The 22560-nt window shown below is 34.6% G+C and overlaps 1 protein-coding gene across 1 annotated transcript in view; it reads left to right on the top strand.

Moving 5' to 3' along the window:
• Positions 1–22560, top strand: part of LOC145692677 (uncharacterized) — a 1521027-nt gene that overhangs the window by 1298719 nt on the left and 199748 nt on the right. Inside the window, exons 372-374 of the mRNA XM_081768059.1 lie at positions 1105–1158; positions 4196–4279; positions 14995–15066. Of these exons, the coding sequence (XP_081624185.1) occupies positions 1105–1158; positions 4196–4279; positions 14995–15066 (210 nt within the window). The remainder of the gene's footprint in view (positions 1–1104; positions 1159–4195; positions 4280–14994; positions 15067–22560) is intronic.

Raw genomic sequence — 22560 nt, 5'->3', positions numbered from 1 at the left:
ATACAGTTTTCAGGGGGAATAAGCTTTTGATCGAATTATCCAATAATTCGAATTATCCAAGTTCAAATTAAAAAGAGTCCGCTGTATTGTCCTTGGCTAGCAAACCACTTATCTCAACATTGTATCCATGACTGGAAGCACTTCTGGAAAACTTCGTCTGGAAAGACGTTCAACTGCTCTGTCGTGGCTCACTCAATGTCAGGAATGGTGTCAGAACGTTTTCCTTTAAGCACGGTTTTAATTTTTGGAGAGAGCCATAAGTCGCATAGTGCTATGTCTGGAGAGCACAACGAATGTGGATAGACAGGAATATTTTTTTCAACCAAAAACTCGCAGGTCAAAAACAAGGTGTGTCACGGCGCGTTTTCGTGGTGAAAAGGGAAGTCATTTGTCCATTTAATCCGCGGTCAAAATGCTTTCCAAAGACCCATACGAGAAGTTTAGTTCTTCGGAAAGTTCTCGAATAATCATTCGTCTGTTTGAACAATTTATTTGTACCACTTTTTGCACGTTTTCGTCTGTTTCTGACGTCCAAGGACGTCTCGATCATTGTTCGTTTTCAACCATGAGCTTGTTTGCTGCTTAGTACAAAACTTAATGTTAGCGCACGACAGACACTCTTAACACGTCCTGACTCTTCTGCCTCTGGAAGCCAACTAACATGTCACAACTTGTTCAAACTCGACATTGACTGTACCAAAGATTTAAGCTACCGGGCTTACTAGTTGAAGTGGATACAATATCGACAGATGGCACTGTGCTACTACATTCACCGTGCTTTTTGACCATACCTTGTATTAGGAAGGGCAGTGATTCCTCGAACGATAGCATTAACAATGAAAAAAAAAAGAAAAGAAAAAGAATGAATGAAATATATTGAAAGGAAATCAGCAGAATTCATAAGTTAAATACATGAACTCGGTATTCATCTGATGTAGTTTAGAGAAATCCTGGAAAAGCTTTAGTCTGAATGGCTGGACACACTTTCTGAAATGTAAAATTTTCCAATATCGAGAATTCAAACTGTATGTGCTGCCTTTCTTATAATTCATTGTTGCCAATTTTCAATTATTAAAAAATAAATATTTTGAATTATCTTTTTAGGCCCTGTTGTTGCTGTGGTAACTGATATAAAACGAACTGTCTCTCTTCATCAACGTGAGTTTTATTTTCATTTAATTGTTTGATTACTATTTTTTTTTTTTTTTTGCAATATATTAGTTAATTTTCTTCACATTTGAAAGTAAACTGTGTTATTTTTAATTAAACGTAAGGGACCTTTGAATCTGAAAGATAACTAGAGTTCGTTATGAAAATTTTATGTATCATTATGTTTCAGATATTATTATTAATATATTAAATGTTGTCTTCACATATTAAAACAGAAACGGAAATAAATAAGTGTCAAATACGTCAATAAGTCACGTACACTTATAGTATAGGGTGCGATAGCGTCCACAATATATTTATTTCTATTATTTGTATTTATAATAAGCAATTTAATTACATGACAATTTATAATCACAACGAAGATGACGTGATAATATTCAGTTAAGAATATAGGCATTTTTTTACTCTGACTAGAGCATTTACCAGTACCGATTCATCTGACCTGATTCCAGCTAATTTAACATAACCTAACATAATCTAACCTAACCAAAGGCACAAATAATTCCAGCATGATTGAATCAATAACAACCTGTTGCAGTCACTGTTCTAGTCAAAGTAAAGTCTTGCCAGACTATACATTGCAAATGGCGAAAGAATCTGGAACTTTCCATAGCCTGTAGATTCTTCTTCTTATGAAGACAATTTAATTAATTACAATTACTATACTAAAAGCGGTAATTAAGACTTATGTCTTGCCATCTTCTTTCAATCTACTTAAGAACAATATTAGTTTTATAGAGAATTGGGCTTTATAGCTGCCCCATATTTATTATAACATGTTATAGTTTGGAAGAAACGAAAAAAGAATGTAATTTGAAATATAGCAATTTTATACCAAATTTTAAACTTCAAGGTGCTCTATCCCTTAGAGTTCACAAATGAAAATAAAATATATAATTTCACGTCCCATGATTATGTTCTGTACGTTAATTGGACGCTTATCGGATGATTATTCAAAGTGAATGATTATTTTACAAATGGAAATAATAATAATAATAATAATAATAATAATAATAATAATAATAATAATAATAATAATAATAATAATAATAATAATAATATTTTATTGTACTTAACACCCAAAGGCAATTACAAAGTACAAAATTTTATATACAATCATCAAAGAATGTACAATACCAAACATACATATAGCTAGTATTTAAACATAAACTAAATACAACTTTCTTACAAGGCTGTCTGTCTATAATCTTTATTATAAATTAGCTAGAAATGTTACAGTTTTGGAAGTATATCACTTCCTTCTTCAGACTACTACTACAACTGAAATCATAAATAATATTACATCATTTGTTATCTCTACCAATCAGGAATCACTTTTCATTAAAATTCAATATATATGTCCATTGTTGTGACATTGTTGTGAGGTAATATTATTTATGATTTCAGTTGGAGTAGCAGTCTGATGAAGGAAGTGATATACTTCCGAAACTGTAACATTTCTAGTTAATTTATAATAAAAATTATAGACAGCCTTGTAAGAAAGTTGTATTTAGTTTGTGTTTAAGATGGACACAAGGCCTTTTTATCATAATATTTAAACATGAAAATTGCAATAAGTATACCCTTTTTTCCTTCTTCAGGTTATAACATACAAAAAACAAATCTACAATTTATCAATTAACATCACAAAACACTTTCGCTTGAAAGTCTTATATTTATACTGAAATATATCTAAACCCATAGTCCCAATTCTATTACTCGCATCACATAATTTATACAGTGGAGAATTTTTATTAGTATTTATTCTATTATTAGGTATGTAAAAAGTATGTCTTCCTCTTAAATTTTGTTGAGGAAAATAAAAAGGTCATCTGCCTAATAAAAACATATTATCTTCCCTATTATCAATCAATTTTTCAAAAGATATAACACTATTTGTATGAACTTATTTTCTAGTGGCAGCAATTTTAAATTTTTTTAAGAAGTACTTCGTAAGAAACATATGGTGGAATATAAAAGTAGAAAAATACGGGAGAAAACCCTCGGAAACGATGCTATCCACCACCAACTTACACATGGACTGTGATTGAATATGGAACATACTAGCACCAGAGATGAGAGTTCTAGCAATGTTCCCCCGAACTCCTCCTCCCCCTTCTTCCAAAGAAATCAAATGTTGTAAAGTATCCAAGTTACGTGGCGCTTGCCAGAAATTTTGCAACATTCTATAATACAAATACAGTTTATTCAATGATAAGCAGTGTGTACAGATATTGATGAGAAATTACATAACACTTCATGCAGTTTAGTTAAAATGTTTTAACAAGTAAATACAGGGTGTTATAAAAATTTGTCACAATATTTTGGGGACAGATTCCTCACTTCAAAATAAGAAAAAAAGCTCATATGAACCTGTGCTCAAAAGTGGATAGTTTCGGAGTTATAGGATGCCAAAAACGTGAAACAAGTAAACTTTGAAAGTTCATAGCTCCACTACTATGGAACCTATCGTAGTCGGGTTAAAACATCACTGAGGAACTGGTATGTGAACTATCCAAATATCCATGTTTAAGAATGATCCAGTACTTTCACACCAATTTTTAGAAGGGTAGGTGGAGAGTGATTAAGAACTCCCAAACAGTCTTTCTAAAAATGATTGTGCAAGTACTAGAGGTTCTGAAAGATGGATATTTGGATAGTTTACATACTGGTTCCTCATTGATGTCTTGACCCAACTACGATCGATCCTATAGTAGTGGAACTATGGACCTTTAATTTTCATTTTTTTTTCACGTTTTCGGCACCGTAAACTCCGAAACTATCCACTTTTGAGCACAAGTCCATATGAACTTTTTTTTTCTTATTTTCATAAGAAGAATCTGTTCCCAAACCATTGTGATACACCCTGTATAATTTAAAATAAATTCAATATAGTTTATTATTTAAAAGAATTTCTTCTCATTTTAAAAAATATTTATTAATTTATTTATGAATTAGCTAAGCAGTACAATTACTAGAATTACATTTTGCTTTAACATTCTTACTTATTTATACGGTTTTCCAGCGGAAGTTGCTGATGTCCAGTCAAAGAAGAGTGTTGTAGTAAACAATTTGTTGGAATTATGGTTTCTAACGAAACAAATTCAAAGTAAGTTTAATAGAATTAAATACTATTATGGACAATTATTAATATATTAATTTTGTTTCTCACTTATTATTTTGTAACCTAGGTTTTATAAGTATATTTTCTAAGATAATTTGTGTTTAAATATTATTTTGGAAATTTAAATGTAGACATTCTAAATCAATTCATGTAATTTATTCTGGTGATAAAACGTTCAGTCCATTGTATTTTACCCAACATATACAAATATAAAAAGAAATTAGTTAATCCTAGGTTGCTTTTTTTGTTCTTCTTCTGAATCAATTTATTCCATTCTAATATTACATGATTAGCTGGATTGAGCGGAAAACTAATGAGGAAGTATTAGAAATGGTGGGGGAGAAAAGAACAATTTTAGATATTATTAAAAAGAGGAAGAGAAACTGGTTGGGACATTGGCTAAGAAGGAACTGTATCATGAGGGACGTTCTACAGAGTATTAGAAATGGTGGTGGAGAAAAGAACAATTTTAGATATTATTAAGAAGAGGAAGAGAAACTGGTTGGGACATTGGCTAAGAAGGAACTGTATCATGAGGGACGTTCTACAGAGTATTAGAAATGGTGGTGGAGAAAAGAACAATTTTAGATATTATTAAGAAGAGGAAGAGAAACTGGTTGGGACATTGGCTAAGAAGGAACTGTATCATGAGGGACGTTCTACAGAGTATTAGAAATGGTGAGGGAGAAAAGAACAATTTTAGATATTATTAAGAAGAGGAAGAGAAACTGGTTGGGACATTGGCTAAGAAGGAACTGTATCAAGAGGGACTTCTACAGAGTATTAGAAATGGTGGAGGAGAAAAGAACAATTTTAGATATTATAAAGAAGAGGAAGAGAAACTGGTTGGGACATTGGCTAAGAAGGAACTGTATCATGAGGGACGTTCTACAGAGTATTAGAAATGGTGGGGGAGAAAAGAACAATTTTAGATATTATTAAAAAGAGGAAGAGAAATTGGTTGGGACATTGGCTAAGAAGGAACTGTATCATGAGGGACTTCTACAGAGTATTAGAAACGGTGGGGGAGAAAAGAACAATTTTAGATATTATTAAGAAGAGGAAGAGAAACTGGTTGGGACATTGGCTAAGAAGGAACTGTATAATGAGGGACTTCTACAGAGTATTAGAAATGGTGGGGGAGAAAAGAACAATTTTAGATATTATAAAGAAGAGGAAGAGAAACTGGTTGAGACATTGGCTAAGAAGGAACTGTATCATGAGGGACGTTCTACAGAGTATTAGAAATGGTGGGGGAGAAAAGAACAATTTTAGATATTATTAAAAAGAGGAAGAGAAATTGGTTGGGACATTGGCTAAGAAGGAACTGTATCATGAGGGACTTCTACAGAGTATTAGAAATGGTGGAGGAGAAAAGAACAATTTTAGATATTATAAAGAAGAGGAAGAGAAACTGGTTGAGACATTGGCTAAGAAGGAACTGTATCATGAGGGACGTTCTACAGAGTATTAGAAATGGTGGGGGAGAAAAGAACAATTTTAGATATTATTAAAAAGAGGAAGAGAAATTGGTTGGGACATTGGCTAAGAAGGAACTGTATCATGAGGGACTTCTACAGAGTATTAGAAATGGTGGGGGAGAAAAGAACAATTTTAGATATTATTAAGAAGAGGAAGAGAAACTGGTTGGGACATTGGCTAAGAAGGAACTGTATCATGAGGGACGTTCTACAGAGTATTAGAAATGGTGGAGGAGAAAAGAACAATTTTAGATATTATAAAGAAGAGGAAGAGAAACTGGTTGAGACATTGGCTAAGAAGGAACTGTATCATGAGGGACGTTCTACAGAGTATTAGAAATGGTGGGGGAGAAAAGAACAATTTTAGATATTATTAAAAAGAGGAAGAGAAATTGGTTGGGACATTGGCTAAGAAGGAACTGTATCATGAGGGACTTCTACAGAGTATTAGAAATGGTGGAGGAGAAAAGAACAATTTTAGATATTATAAAGAAGAGGAAGAGAAACTGGTTGAGACATTGGCTAAGAAGGAACTGTATCATGAGGGACGTTCTACAGAGTATTAGAAATGGTGGGGGAGAAAAGAACAATTTTATATATTATTAAGAAGAGGAAGAGAAACTGGTTGGGACATTGGCTAAGAAGGAACTGTATCATGAGGGACTTCTACAGAGTATTAGAAATGGTGGAGGAGAAAAGAACAATTTTAGATATTATTAAGAATAGGAACAGAAACTGGTTGGAACATTGGCTAAGAAGGAACTGTATCATGAGGGACTTCTACAGAGTATTAGAAATGGTGGAGGAGAAAAGAACAATTTTAGATATTATAAAGAAGAGGAAGAGAAACTGGTTGAGACATTGGCTAAGAAGGAACTGTATCATGAGGGACGTTCTACAGAGTATTAGAAACGGTGGGGGAGAAAAGAACAATTTTAGATATTATTAAAAAGAGGAAGAGAAATTGGTTGGGACATTGGCTAAGAAGAAACTGCATCCTGAGGGGCGTGCTAGAGTGTATGGTGGCAAGAAAAAGAGGGAGGGGTGAAGTAGACTACAATGAATGGACGATATCAAAACAGAAAATCCTACGTGAAGACGAAGAGGTTAGCGGAAAACCGCGGAGCATAGAAGCTTCTCAGTTGCAGCAAGTGACCTGCCAATAATGGCAGAATACCTATGATGATTATGAATATTACATTCTTCGGTACTGCTGCGAACTTCTAGGCGAATGTACAGGGTGTCCAATATACAATCCAACCCGGAGTTTAGGATAGTAGAACTTTTGAATCTGAAACGATACACAAATAATGGTTATACCAAAATGAAGCCTTGTTCATCCATATATTTTTAAAGTAGAGAGCCACGATTGAAGTACAGTAGGAACAACACAGTGTTGCCAGATGCAACCGAAGGTGTAAATCAATCCTTTTACGAATCACATAAATTGACTCATAATTCATACATATGGATGTTCTGTCGTTAATTTTCAGTTTATATAGTTGGAGTAGCTTGGAAACTATGGAGCAGAAAAAAGATTTTTTCATTTCCACCAACAGCCAATCGGATGAGGCCTCTGTAAAGAGGAACTAGGGAAATCGTAGTTTTCATAAATTAACATTCTGAAGTAGCAACACTGCTGATGTTTCAGTGCATCGAAAAGTGTGTTAACTATCTGTCTACATTATGCAATTCCTGGAAACAACGACAAAAAAAAAAAAAAAAAAAAACTTTGAAATTATCATGGTAATACTTTTACTTACATGTGCCTGGCAACACTGTTGCTCATTTATATGGAAACAAGAGGTATACAAGAACAATCCTCGAACTATACAAGACCTGGAAACGGATATTCGCAGTACCATTGAGAACATTAACATTTCTGCTCTACGTAAAGTTGCTGCCAACATGGTGAAACGTATGAATCTGTTTGAATCAAAACAGAAGGCACTTCCAGCATCTGCTGTAGAGCTGATAACTTATTTCGTGATAATAGCAGTGTTACAGGGTGCATGTAAATAAAAGTTTTATCATTATATTTCATAGTAAGACTATTCATGGCTTTGGATTGATTATTTTAACAAAAGAGACACTGACCAAAGCTTAAAACCCACTTTATTTTAAATTATAATTTGTAACTGTTTCGGATATCTAGCATATCCTTCTTCAGACACTATCGAAAATAAATGAAAATACAGACATATATATAAATATTGTTATAACTTTCATTTTCATTCTGTATTTTCATTTATTTTCGATAGTGTCTGAAGAAGGATGTGCTAGATATCCGAAACAGTTACAAATTATAATTTAAAATAAAGTGGGTTTTAAGCTTTGGTCAGTGTTTCTTTTGTTAAAAAAATTATATTTCAAAGTTTTTTTTCGTTGTTTTCAGGAATTGCATAATGTAGACAGATCCTTAACATACCTTTTGATGCAGTGAAACATTAGCAGTGTTGCCAATTCAGTGTTAATTTATGAAAACTCTGATTTCCCTAGTTCCCCCTTACAGAAGCCTCATCTGATTGGTTATAGGTGAAAATGAAAAAAAAAAAATATTTTTTCACTCCATAGTTTACAAGCTACTCCAACTAAACAAACTGAAAATTAACGACAGAGCATCCATACGCATGAGTTATGAGTCAATTTACATGTTTTATTATTATTATTAAGTATTCTGCCTTTCGGCAGGTCCTGGGACGAATGAGGATTTTTTTTTTTTCAATTTCAGATATGGGTCTGGAGATGTTTCCTCCACTTTAGTCGATCTTCAGCTTCCTCTTTTAACCCCCAATATTTTGTCCTATCTTTCAAATCACCGATCAGCTGTGTTCTTATTCTTCCTATCCATCTTTCCTTCAATGGCGGTGTGAGGAAGACAATTTCTTCTCAAGATATGCCCAATCCAATTGGCATTTTTTATGAAGAATGGTGGCTAGAAGTGTCCTCTTCTCTCCTATCCGTTTTAAATCATCGTCGTTTGTTGCTCTCTCTGTCCATTTTATCTTTTTCATCTTCCTCCAACACCACATTTCGAAGTTCTTCAAATATTTCTTCTCTAAGTTCCGTAATGTCCAAGTCTCTGAACCATACAGTCCAATGCTCCAGACATAACACTTGACCAACTTCTTCTTAAGTCCAATATTGAGCCTGCTAGTTAAGAGTGATCTTTTCTTGTTCAATGCTTCTTTAGCCATGACAATTCTTGACCTGATCTCTTTGGTGCAGTAAGCGTCTCTCGTCAAAATACTTCCCAAATACTTGAAATTATCGACCTCTTCAAATTCTCTTTGTTCTACTCTGATCCGTAAGGGCGTGTTTTCACGGGATATTCTCATAACTTTCGACTTTTCGATGTTAATTTCTATTTCATACAGTTTTCTAGTGTCAACTATTTTGTCAATCAAGCAAAAAAAAAAAAAAAAAATTGATTTACACCTTCGGTTAGATCTGACAACACTGTGTGGTCCCTTGTTTACTTCAATCGTTGTTTCCTAGTTTAAAAATATATACATGAACAAGGCTTCATTTTGGTATAATCATTATTTGTGTATCGTTTCAGGTTCAAATGTTCTACTATGCTAAACTCCGGGTTGGATTGTATATTGGACACCCTGCAGTTTCAAATGGCAGGCGTATGGGAAAATTTTGTCTTCTCACATGTTATTTAAACCGCAGTTTTCTGTGGTTTTCTTGTCTTTAAACTACTCAAATCTGCACTGAAAACGGTAACAAAACTAAGATTGTTTGTTTAAACTGCAATACTAAAATATGCTTGTCGTTTGAAGTCTAATACTTTACTATTGCTATATATCTTTAGTGTTAATTATTTAAAAAAAAAAAAAACTTTCAAACTATGTATGCACCAGTGTCAAAAGTGTTATAGAACGGTTTTTCTTGGTCCATTCGTCCTGTGTTCACAGCATCAGGGCAAAAATGGGAGGGAGATATCCAGATGAGGTTTCTTGTAATCGAATCAGCGTCAAAAGGATTGCCATAAAACGAAAAAAACGGTAACAGATAGCGAGAAGCTGTTTTTTTGCAAAACATTCAGCGTCACAAGCTAATATACCATAACAGTCCAGAACACTACAAAAACCAGAAGTAGTTCAAATTTAATATTACTTCCGGTTCGAATACTGACTTCCATATATCAAAAACGGTAAAAGATATTTAAATGCGGGTTTCTGCAATCGATTCAGTGTCCCGAGAATTGATTCCTTCTTCTTCATTAACCCTATATTCAAACCGGAACGGTTGAAAATAGCAATTTCCGGTTTTAACGTTTATCACCATAGAACAAAAACTATAATATATAGTGAGAAGTGACTTTTTGTAAACGATTTAGCCTTTCAGGGCAACGTACCGTGACTATTCCGAACACTCTACTCAAAGAAAAAAAGAAGAAGAAGTTGAAATTTGTTATTACTTCCGATTTCAATTCTGATTTTCATAGAACAAAATACGGTAAGAGATATCGAGATGCGCTTTTTTGCAATTGTTTCAGCTTTCCAAGAATAAATGCCCTCCTTCTCCATCAATCCTCTATTTAAACCGGAAATGGTTCGAATTAACCATTTCCGGTTACAATACATATTGCCATAGAACAAAAACGGTAATAAATAGAAACAAATGGGTTTTTGCAATCCGATTCAGGGCGTCAAGAGAACATCTCATCACAACTGATGACACTCTACCGAATAAGAAATAGTTGTAATTTATTACTACTTCCGGTTTTAATACTGATTTCCGTTGAGCTAAAACGGTAAGAGATATTGAGATGCAGTTTTCTGCAATCGATTCGGCTTCCCAAGAGTAGGTTCTATCGCTTTCCTTAACCATCTATTCAAACCGGAAGTGGTTCAAATTAAGGATTTCCTGTTTCAACCTTTATCGCCATAAAACAAGAACAGTAAGATATAACGAGTAATGACTTTCTGATGTGAATTCAGTCCGAGAACCAGGTTCTGTTTTTGATCTTATTTATCTATTACAGCCACTAGTTACAAATATACTATTTGAAATTTGAGTATTGATTTGGCATAATTTGGAAGTCTGCTGTAGTTGCACACTGTAAAACGAAACTTACTTGTTTTTGTTTGTTTGTTTATTTGTTTTTAACTTCGCACGATTAAACTTCGAGGCTAAGACTGACGACGATGAAGAAAAGGTGATAATGGTAAAATTATGAAAGTGGGTAGAAACAGGAGAACACAGAGAAAACCCAGGCACACAGTGTTTGTCTACCAAAGTAAGGACCTTACATACCAGTAAAACGCTACGGCATTCCGTGAATATTAAAAGATTGCAATTTAAACAAATAATCATAGTTTTCTTATAGGTTTCAGTGTGTATTTCGGCATTTTAAAACAAGAAAAGAATTAAATAATATGTAAAAATTCACTCATACCTGCTATTTGAAACAACATTTGGTCAGAAGAAGCTCACAGAACTTTTAGAAAGTGAAATATTGAAAAGGGAAAAAATGATTCAGAAAGGAACAGAACACGCAACCTAAGATTAAATAGTTTCGTGTTATTTAGGTCATTTGATTCGTATTCTGAAGTTTTCAATATTTTTCTGAGTGAACTAAGGATTACTTACTATTTAGGAAGAATAAATTGATATTTGAGTAGTCTATTAAAATCATAAATTTAAAGTAGGTAGGATCCCTATGACGTAAGCGTCGGTGGACCACCGATGGGCAACTAGCGACGATCTGCGGTGGGTCCACTTCCGTTTTCAAAATTATACCACCAGCAGCAGAGACGCGATGAAACGCAAATGAAGCACAAAATTACTCCTCCAAACTATGTTAAATCGCCTATATGCGTAATTTGTTCACATTAAGGTGAGTCTTAAAACCACTAAGAAAAAGGAGTAATAACTCCACAGTGGGCGCGAACCACCAATCTTATGTTTACTAGGCGCGTGTTCTACCGATTTTGCCACGGAGACGATAAACAAACCCTTGCTTGTAGAGGGATAAATCGTTGAAATCTTTTTGTATTGTATTGTATTGCATTTATTTCATCCTTTTTTCATACATTTAGCACTGTATTGCAATGCATATGAAGTGGACACGTCATTTATATATAAACACAAAAGTAAAAAGAACAATAATAATGAAAATTACACACACTAGGTTAATAATTAAACATTACACCTTACATCTTATCCATTACATTTCGCATGATATTATTAAAAACAAAGTAAGAGTAATTATTACTTGCAGTGTATGTAGAAATCCTTGAACATATATCAAATGCTAAAAACAAGCAACGACAGTGGTTACTGTAGATAATGTAGGTTTTTTTTTTTTTTTTTTTTTTTTTTTTTGTTAGGAATTCATGTATTCCTCTATCGAGTAAAAGCAGTGTTTTAGTAAATATTTCTGTAGTTCTTTTTTAAATTTAGCAACAGATTTTTGAGTCTTTATATCTTTGGGAAGTTTATTGTATAGCATGATACCCGCGTATTTACACCCTTTTTCATATAATACGGTTCTGTGTTCTACAATGGAAAAGTTTTGTTTGTTTCTTGTATCATGATCATGTTTTTCTTCTACCCGCGTAAGAACACCTTCTAAATGTCTCTTTACAAATATCAGTAGATTTAAAATGTACAAACAAGGTACTGGGAGTATACGAATTTTTTTAAATATTGGTTTGCAGTGATCTTTTGGTTTAGCAGCCGCCATCATTCTTATTATTCGTTTCTGTATTGTAAAAATTACCTTGGCTTTGTGTGTATTTCCCCAAAATATAATGCCATATGTTAAATTTGACTGGAATAATCCAAAGTAAATCGTTTTTAAAGTAGACTCTTTTAAAACATTTTTGAGTACTTTAATTGCGAAATAAATTTGATTTAAGTTTTTACCAAGTTTAGTTATTTGTACATCCCAGGAGAGATTTTTATCTATCCAGATTCCTAAGAACTTAGTGGAGTTCACATAGTCTATTCCGTTATTTTCAATTGAAATATTTGGCCAATCAGAGTACTTCTTTAACCATGTATATTCGACGATAACCGTTTGTGATCAGATAAAATGCGTTCGCCATGTAATTTTATAACAAAATGACGCAGTCATATTTACTATACTTCATGGTTCTCCCATATTCACTTTAAAATGATCGACGACAGTTGCCATCTAAAGTCATACAATTATACGCACTTATCTCAAGATATTTCACTTCGTGATGTAGAGGCAGGGGTTACTCTTGATCCCCGGAGCTCACTTTAGAAATAATTCGCCAGGAAAAAATAATATATAATAATAACCACATGCACATGACTGTTTGTGTTGGTCCCTTCGCGATTCTCCGCGTCGTTTCAAAGGAGTACGGACCAAAATGAAGTCCTCGCTGCTACATGGTGGTAACTTCAACATCCCGACTCTAGATATCTGTTTCGACTCGACGAAACCCTGCCGCCAGTGGCACAATTGCAACAATCCTTCTACGGGTCGCTATATCGACGATCGACATTTACCGGGAAGTTGGCCACTAGGTGTTGACGACGGTTGCGGCATGGGAATATTGAAATGCAAAATTAGAGCTTTACTTTTTGAAGTTAGTTTATTTGTATTAGCAATGTAAGACCCTCCTTGTTTGCAGTTTGATTCCGGCAAGGCTAACTATGTGTCTTTTGAATGGCTGAAGTTAGATAGTCCGAGTAAGCAGCGAATCTCAACCAAAATGTAGAATACTAAGAATACATATACTTATGTCCAAAAATTAAGAAAAAGTTTTTTTGTTTTTCAAAACTTCGACACAATTGAACAATATGAGATTTTGTGAATGCCATAAAATGCCTTATCATGCCACAAACAAATGAGTTACACAAATACCCTCTAGAGCATGATTAATAATGGATTATTAAAATGTTATGCATGGCGTGTTTTCTAGAGTAAATGTATCAAATACATAAGAAGATGGAAAAATGGCACAAAGAAAGCATCTGAATGGCATTATGCGTGGCTATATCGTTAAAGGACTTGCAATGGCATAAAATCAACGAGCTTTGATTACGAAATTGAATGTGACACGTAATGTAATTTTACAACGGTTGACAAGATTTTAGGAGAGCGAAAAGATTCAGAAATAATATGGGATTTTTCTCTCACGTACAGAACCAAGCGTGAGGCAGCTATCACGCGTTAAATACCCGAGTTAAATGTATATATACTCTTAAAATATATATACTGCTTTGCAGGGGCGGATCCAGGACCGACTTCTGGGGGGGGCGGTGGGTTGTAATAATGCTACGTTTAAGGGCTCCAAACTCTGGGATGGACTTTATTTATATATAAAAAACAATAAAGCTTCCTCTTCTCGAAAGGGGGGCGATCGCCCCGATCTCCCCCCCCCTGGATCCGCCCCTGCTGCTTTGATCAGTTGGAGTTTTATTGGCTATCTTGAATTTTCTAGAAATAAATGTATGAGGATATTTGCTTTATGTCCCTCGTATTAGCACATTTCACATTACGACATAACAGCATTTAGCAGAAGTTTTAGGGTCAATTTTACAAGACCTACATAGTTAACAATAGCATAATAGTTGTTTCTAATGTGAAATTACTTGATTTGTGAAATAGTCGGTAAAAAACATATTAAATTCCAAAGAAGTCAATACAGCAACTTACTAAAGAATTCTTGACATCTACATAGCTCAGGGTGTTACAAATGTAGTGTCAAGAGTAAATATTTCTATATCAGGATTGATCTATACGTTTTACCTTATCCTTGACATCTACATAGCTCAGGGTGTTACAAATGTAGTGTCAAGAGTAAATATTTCTATATCAGGATTGATCTATATGTTTTATCTTATCTTGGGGTTAAGAATTATTTCCCATATGTTATTGATGTTATATAGAAACACCCTGTGTTAGACATATTTTATCTCCAGTGATTTCCAATGATTTTTTTTTTTTTTTAATCTTTCATTTATGGTTCCTGTGTGGCATGTGCTTCTCGATATTTACTTGTCTAATCCTGGCAAAATATAGTTCCGAGGGCTATGTAATATTGATTGAGGTCTGTTGAAGCGTTCATGAGAAGAAGACGAAATACTGAAATTAACTTTTCGGAGAAAATAGAGTTCTCTCTATTGCTCGTTTCCCTCCAATAATTGAAGGAAGAATACTTTGAACATCAAAGTTTGCTCTTGTTAATTTATTTATTTAATTATTTACTCATTTATTTTTAATTTTAGATCGCAGAGAAGCCCGTAAGATGTTTATGACAAGAGTAGTTGAAATTTGGATTTCCAATTCACCAGAAAGAGGTAAATCTAATTTGTTATAATTTAACTCATTTCTTGGTTAATTTGGTAAAATGGCTGAATGATGTCTTCATTCAACAAATTGAATGCGAATAAAATATGTGTTTCAGTTTAGTACCGTTATCTACACATGTAAAGTACCGTACACTGAGTATACTTTGGCTTTTGTTTTTAATTTTCAAAATTCCCATTCTAATATCTCCTAAGATTAGGGAGTAGTTTAATTACATTTCTCCTTGTTAAAATTAAATCCTTTGGCTTTCTTTTAAAAGCAGGAAATAATCAGTGTGATCAAGAATGATGATTATAGTTCTAATTTTTTTATGTCATGCTAGATTTTTTATGGTTGGGGTAAATTATGCGTGTATTACAAACTTAGGTGTGAAATCACTTTACCCAATTTAGATGCAAACAAAAATATCATTCAATAGAAACCTCTCTAACTGGATGAATACTTAACATCCAAAAATAAGAGCACCATATTCTTCATTGCGGTAGAGTACTTTTCCGGTACAATACTGCTTAGTTTTAGGAAGAAAATTCTTGCAATTCAGGCACTGTATAATGTACTCATTTAGAAGCTAGTGGGGGTTAATCTTCCTTATTATATCGTACCACTTGTACACCATTTCATCTTTAATATCGGGCCATTTCCAACACTTAGAAAGTATGGGCCAATGTTGCCCCAAAAATTGGGCCAATGTTATCCCACGCAATTAAACGCTTAATAATTTGTGCATAATTGAACGAACATTTAAGGCGTTATCTTATTAATATTCGCTAATGAACATGTTTTTATATTCTACTTACTTGTGCATTGAAGATATGTCACTTTAATGCAATGAACAGAAGTTGTGGAACACGAAATATAATACAATAAATATTTACTTGCTAAAAGTTGCTAGCATTTTGCTTCTCACGTTCCGGAAATAAATCACTAAAGTCAATATTCGTGTTTTCTCAATGTTGTAATACTTCGATCCACAACTTTTCTTATTGGTAGAAAAATTAATAACCATGTAGAAAAAAATCAAATCTTTCTTTTCCTTCGGGCCAAAGTTGCCTTTAAAGGATCAAAGCAGGGTGTGAATTGGCGGGGGGATGCCAGGGATTTCCCCCCTGACAAAAATCTCCCCCCCCTGGATAAGAAAAATTTTATGCCTGGCAGGGATAACTTTTCCCCGTCTGGAGTATTTTTAAATGGACATGAAGATAGAAAGAGGAAACAATTCTTACTTTGCGTAGCTAACCTAAATATTGCTTGAATGAAAATTTATGAAACATCTCACATCTCAACTGTTTTGTACTTGTTAGTATATATATATATATATATATATATATATATATAATGTGTGTGTGTGTGTGGGAGGACGGTGCGCATATGGGTGAAATTCATCCCCCCCTGGGAAAATTTTTCAATTCGCACACTGGGTCAAAGTATACCCAGCTTACGGTATGTTCCTTGTTATTTGCATTAGTTTTAGTATGTAAATTGTCTTAATTTAATTCAAATTTCTAGGACTGGATCAATGAAATCCTTAAGAATACATTTACTGGAATCATTTATATATCATCATTTGTACATTTTATTGCCCTTCCTAATAGCCAGCAAAACACCATGCGAGAGGCTCATAATAATTATCTTGTTGTAGATATACACGCACACACACGTATACGCAACCCTCGATTTATATATATTAGAGTTCTAAAAGAGTTTGAGTCTACAAACAGCATAAAGAGCTCCTTCACGGCTAAATGTTTAGCGTACGCGCCAGTGGCGTAAGTAAAGGCTTGGGGACCTCCCCGCAGACAGCGTGGAGTGGTATTCCTTCTCTACGTCCTACTTCACGATTTAGGAACCCCTTGATGGCTTGAGCCTCCCCGCAATGCGGGGTCTGTGGGGGCCTTATTTACGCCACTGGTACGCGCCTTCACTTGCGTGGGAGACCCTGATTCGATTCCCGGAGGGCGCTCATATGGTTCGTATTCCATGTTAATCAGTAGGTCCAAGTTTCATATAGCCTCGCTGCTGAAGGAATGTCAAACTCAAAATCGTCATCAGCAACAGCAGCAAGAAAATAAAGTGATTAAGATGAATTTGGAAAACTGGATATTGCCAACATCAGCAGCAATAACTCGTCTTCAACGCTGAGGTAGACTATAAAGCACACGCTCGTAAAACTCCTGAATGTGAGTCAAAGATCTCGGCAAGGGTTTAAACCCATCGTCACCACAGATGATTCTCTAAATAAAAAAGAAAATGGAATCCAACCTTGCAATGTTGGGAAATATGAGTGATATATTAGCATTACTCAATCAAATCGAATAATGGTGTACCTCTGGCGCATGGGGTACCTGGTTCAATCCCAGCTCCCGCCAAATAGGCTTTATTGTGGACAAAAATAGTGTGCAGGATTTCTTTGGGATTCCCACGTTTAGTCTCACTTTATTCATTCTACCATTCTCATTAGCACCATCTCCTCAACCTAACCACAACCATGGGATGTTAAACAAAAACAAAGAAGAAAAAACGAGAAAATTATCAAGAAAAAAGAATTCTAATAATGGCGTCACAATTTATTTTAGTAAGATTGAGTTCGTGTTGTTACACTCGTACGAAACAAAATTATATCTATGTTTCAGAAGCGCTTACTTCATGGTTTACAATTTATCATGCACACGTTCTAATTGCCGCGAGTATATAGTTGGATTGGTACCCTGGTCAGGTGAAAGCAGGTCGTGATGCATGCTATCTCAAGCAGTCTACCAAACACATAACATAATCTTCTGTTTATGCAGTGGTGTTTTGATCGTTGAGAATGAGTTCATGTCAAGGTAGCCAATGTTGGCAGCACCTTAAAGTATCATATTTAAAAAAAGAAAGAAATGTTTCACATCTCTCGTCAATACTTCGTCCGAAAACGTGTTCTTCCTCTCACGAGACAACAAAGAAAGTCATACAGTTGCTCGTCTCGCTTTGTAAGCTTCGGCCAATCCATCTGGAGTCCCAATTTATACGGTTTCCAAGCTGGTAAAAGGTGTGTCATATTTCACAATTTTGTCGCCCCGTTAACGTCAATTAATACTAGTGTAAAAGATTTGTGTCATTGAAATGGATAAATGTTAATTAATATTTAATTAGAAATGAATATACAGTATATATACGTACGATAAATGAAATAATATATAACTTATGATTTACTCAATAAAATTATGATGCATTTTATTATAATTTAAGTCCACTACAGAAGAAAATATGACAAATAGGTAGGTCGAGAAAATTTGTCGCCCTGGGCTGTGACCGATGATGACCTATGCTTAAATTTCAGCCCTGGTTACAGAATGTTGGTAAATGGTTTCTGTCTTGAAATTTAATGCTTCTAACAATTTCTCACATGTTTCGCCATTATTGTCTTCAATGGTCGCTTTAGTTAACTTCAAGGATCTTATAAAATAGAGGATCTGCCCTTACAATAAAATCTTGAAGCCATACGTCACAGTTTCGCCACCCTTACTCTGCCCACTCCGCCCAATAAGATCGCAATGTTTTGAGCCAACAATCATGGCGGAAACGAAAGTAGCCAATCAGACAATGGTGGAAACGAGAGTAGCCAATCAGACGTGCCGATGCTCGGTTGTTTTTTTGGCTTCATCGATTTAATAGGATGACGATACATATGGGTAGATCCTCTATTTATAACGTCCTTGGTTAACTCATTGTCTATGACTTGTGGACGTTTTGTATTTGGTGCGCTACATAGCGTGTTACAAAAATTTGTCACAATATATTGGGAATAGATTCCTCACATCGAAATAAGAAAAAAGTTCATATGGATCTGTGGTCGGAATTCCATAGTTTTGTAGTTATAGGATGCCTAAAATAAATAAATAAATAAATAAATAAATAAATAAATAAATAAATAAATAAATAAATAAATAATAATAATAATAATAATAAAGTTGAACTTTAAAGGTCCATAGTTCGACATATCGATCGTAGTCGGGTCAAGACATCACTAAGGAACTAAAATGTCAACTATCCGGTACTTGCACAATCATTTTTAGAGTCTGTTTGGAAGTACTTGATCACTCTGCACCTACCTCTCTAAAAATTGGTGTGCAAGTACTGGAGTTCTTAAACATGGATATTTGGACAGTTCACATTCCAGTTCCTCAGTGATGTCTTCACCCGATATGATCGATCGCATAGTAGTGGAGCTATGAACTTCTAAATTTCACTTGTTTGATGTTTTCGGCATCCTATAACTCCGAAACCATCCACTTTTGAGCACAGGTCCATATGAACTTTTTGTCTTATTTTGGTGTGAGGAATCAGTTCCCAAAATATTGTGACACATTTTTGTTACACCCTGTAGATGGATTCATCATCATTCTCAAATTTGTTAAATTGCCCACCTTTCACTTACCACATCCTCACTGACCATCTAAGATACTTAATTGTTCTAGTTGGTAGATACTGTTTTGGTAAATTGATAAAGACTTAGAGTGATCTTCAAATCATAAAAAAATAATGGTGAAATATTTAACAGGATACAAAATTTATCATGTAGACACAAAAGTAAACTCTGACATTTACAAGATGGTATGAACATTGTAACTACAATAAGGCAACATATCAGAGACTCTAAGAGAAAGATCCAAGCAGTTTCAGGGCTATCAAAACACCTAAATAAATCTAAGTATTCCACTAATTTCATCAAACATTTTGCACAGACCTTCTTCGCTTACAGAAAGACAAGTATACGAATCATTCTTCACCAGAACATAAAACCTGAAATTAAATTTGTATAGAGGTAGTTGAGATAAGCAATGGAACTACATCATAAATTAGAGCAAGCAATAAAATCTTATACGTACTTGTTGCACCGAAATTTCCATACCATTCGATTCAACACTGTTCAATAAACGTCTAACTACTCAATGTTAATGGATATGGTACCACTGTTAGTTTTAACAAGGATGGTGGAAGACACTTGATGCACACTATATTTTTTTTATGTACATCTTTCCAATTCCAGAGCTTTGATTTGATTTTCAGTTTACCGTTCCGTTCAGCAGTAAGGCTATATGAGACGTGGACCTACAGTTTTAATGTGGAATCCGAACCACACGAGCTCCCACCGGAAATCGAACTTGAGTCTCCCAAGCCAAAGGCGCATACTCTAACCGCTTAGCCACGAACGTACTCTCCTCATAAAAGTAAAAAGACACACCATATTTAAACCTTCAATGGTAAGTTATTCTTTTTTATCGGGCCCAAGAAAAAGAAGAAGAAGAAGAAATGAAGTAAGTTGCAGCTCTATTGATAATTCGGAGGATTATATGAATAAACAAGCAGTGAGGTTTGGGAAATATATATTGCTTTTTTATACGAATTAATATGTTAATATTGTAAGGATACCTACCTTTCAGTGTGTATTATTTCTTCAAGTACATGTTATAACTGTAAAACACGTGATATTGTTTATAAACATCAACGCAAGCAGACGATACACGGAAATAACAGGAAGACACATAGCCGACGAGGTGTAACTCGAAGGTGATCGACTCTTCCAGAAGCCATTCATAAAAGGGGAGCTGGAGAAGACCGAATTATCAGTTGACTACTGCTCACCTAACGTACAACACCAACTTCTGAGATCACATTGGACAAAGGAGTTTTTGTACCTTACATAATCTCCGATAGCTGCGAAAGAGATTCCTTATCACAACCCACTTCGAGGGGTGCTTTGGGCGAAGGAATATCCTTATAAACCATCTCTTACAGTTGTGGCGATTCCTTTATGAAAATCCTGGAGGCCGCATTGGGCAAAAGGGTTATCCGTGCATACCTAATTTCAACCTTTATCAGGAACCGCAGTGGGTCAGTGGTAGAGCGTTCACCTCTGGTGCCTGGGGTTCTTGGTTCAATCCCAGCTCGCGCCAAGTGAACTTTGTGGTGGACAAACACAATGTGCGTGGGTTTTCTCGTGGTTCTCCCATTTCCTTCATTCCATCATTTTTCATTCATTTCTTTTCCATCACCGTCTCCTTTAGCCTAACTGGCATAATCGTGGTACGTAAAACTTAAAGATTTCATTTTCCAAACTTTATCAACTAAAGCCACTTTACGTATGATAAGGACTAACATTGAAAACACTAAGTTACATTAACAAAGAAATTCTGTAATATTCCATGGAGGATTATTTTTATAATAAAATTGTTGAAGGGCTAATCCCGGACTATTATTATTATTGACTCTACCAATAAACATTACAATATGCGTACATTCATGTATTATCTGAGATACCTCTCTTCTTCTACAGTTTATTTCCAATTTAAAGTAAAGCACACACACCTGTATGATGCTGCTTTGATGGTTCCATGTTTGACCCACCTTCAATAACGTGCCTGTTTAATTGTAAAGACTACAAACAGAATACTACAAGAGAACACACTTATTAATATTGGGTTACATTTCTTTCCAACTTGTAACGAAAGATGTAGAAAACGTATAGTCCTGGCAGGTAGAAACCCGATGTAGGTTTCCTGGTTATATTATTGTTCATTTACATTAGACGCATTGAGATCATATTAATCCTTGGACTACCAACGGGGAGTAATTTGTGCCCAGCACAGTATATTTTTTTGTAATTGCTCTTCTAATTGTTTCTTTGAAATTGTGAGAAAATATATTATTGCTCAACATGTTTAGCTAAAGCGAATACCTTGCGGTGGTTCAAATTGAACGTTAGTATGTACCGTAAAATTTGCTATTTTAAGTTAGTGAGCACAAAGTATCCCTCCTTCGTTGGTAGGAGATGTGACTGTCACTTAGCAGGGTCACTCCTAGATGGCAGTATAATAAATAGCTGTTAGTCTTTATCCTGAGTACTTCTCACTTTCGTCTCTGTAGATTTTTTAGATAGTTCCTAATTTGTTTCTTTTGCGAGATGTATTTAATCTTAACAAGTGGGCACAAAATGACCGTTCTTTGATAATCCAGGGTATCTATCGGTCACGAAAGCCATGAATGTCACGAAAAAGTCACGAAATCAGAAAACGGTCATGAAAGTCACGAAAAAGTCACGAAATTTAGCTTTTCGGTCACGATTTTTTTTTAACTGTACAAATGTAAGTACAGATTGGAAAATTTTGTTCTATAAAACGTCAAAATTCACCACCAAATATGTCTATGGTCGGGTTTAGATGCTACCAAATCGCAAGCAAAGTACGTTTCTATCGCATGGATAAAAATTCGACCTAATTCGCACCCAAATTCACTCTTGAAACTGTTAGGAAATTTTATGATTTGGTAAAGAAAAGGCCACGAAATTTCATTTTGGAATTTTAGTAGACACCCTGTAATCCGTGTTACAAAAATTACCCAGGTAGTGCGACAATTAATTTCTTGCTTCAAATGCTGCATACAAAAATTTGCTAGAATACAAAATATTATCATATTCACACAAAGTAGTCACGTATTTATTATTTATG

Source organism: Thermobia domestica, chromosome 8, assembly GCF_964235325.1.
Source record: "Thermobia domestica chromosome 8, izTheDome1.hap1.1, whole genome shotgun sequence".
Classification (NCBI taxonomy): domain Eukaryota; kingdom Metazoa; phylum Arthropoda; class Insecta; order Zygentoma; family Lepismatidae; genus Thermobia; species Thermobia domestica.
Note: the sequence above shows the minus strand (reverse complement) of the source record. Positions and strands in the feature narration are given on the sequence as shown.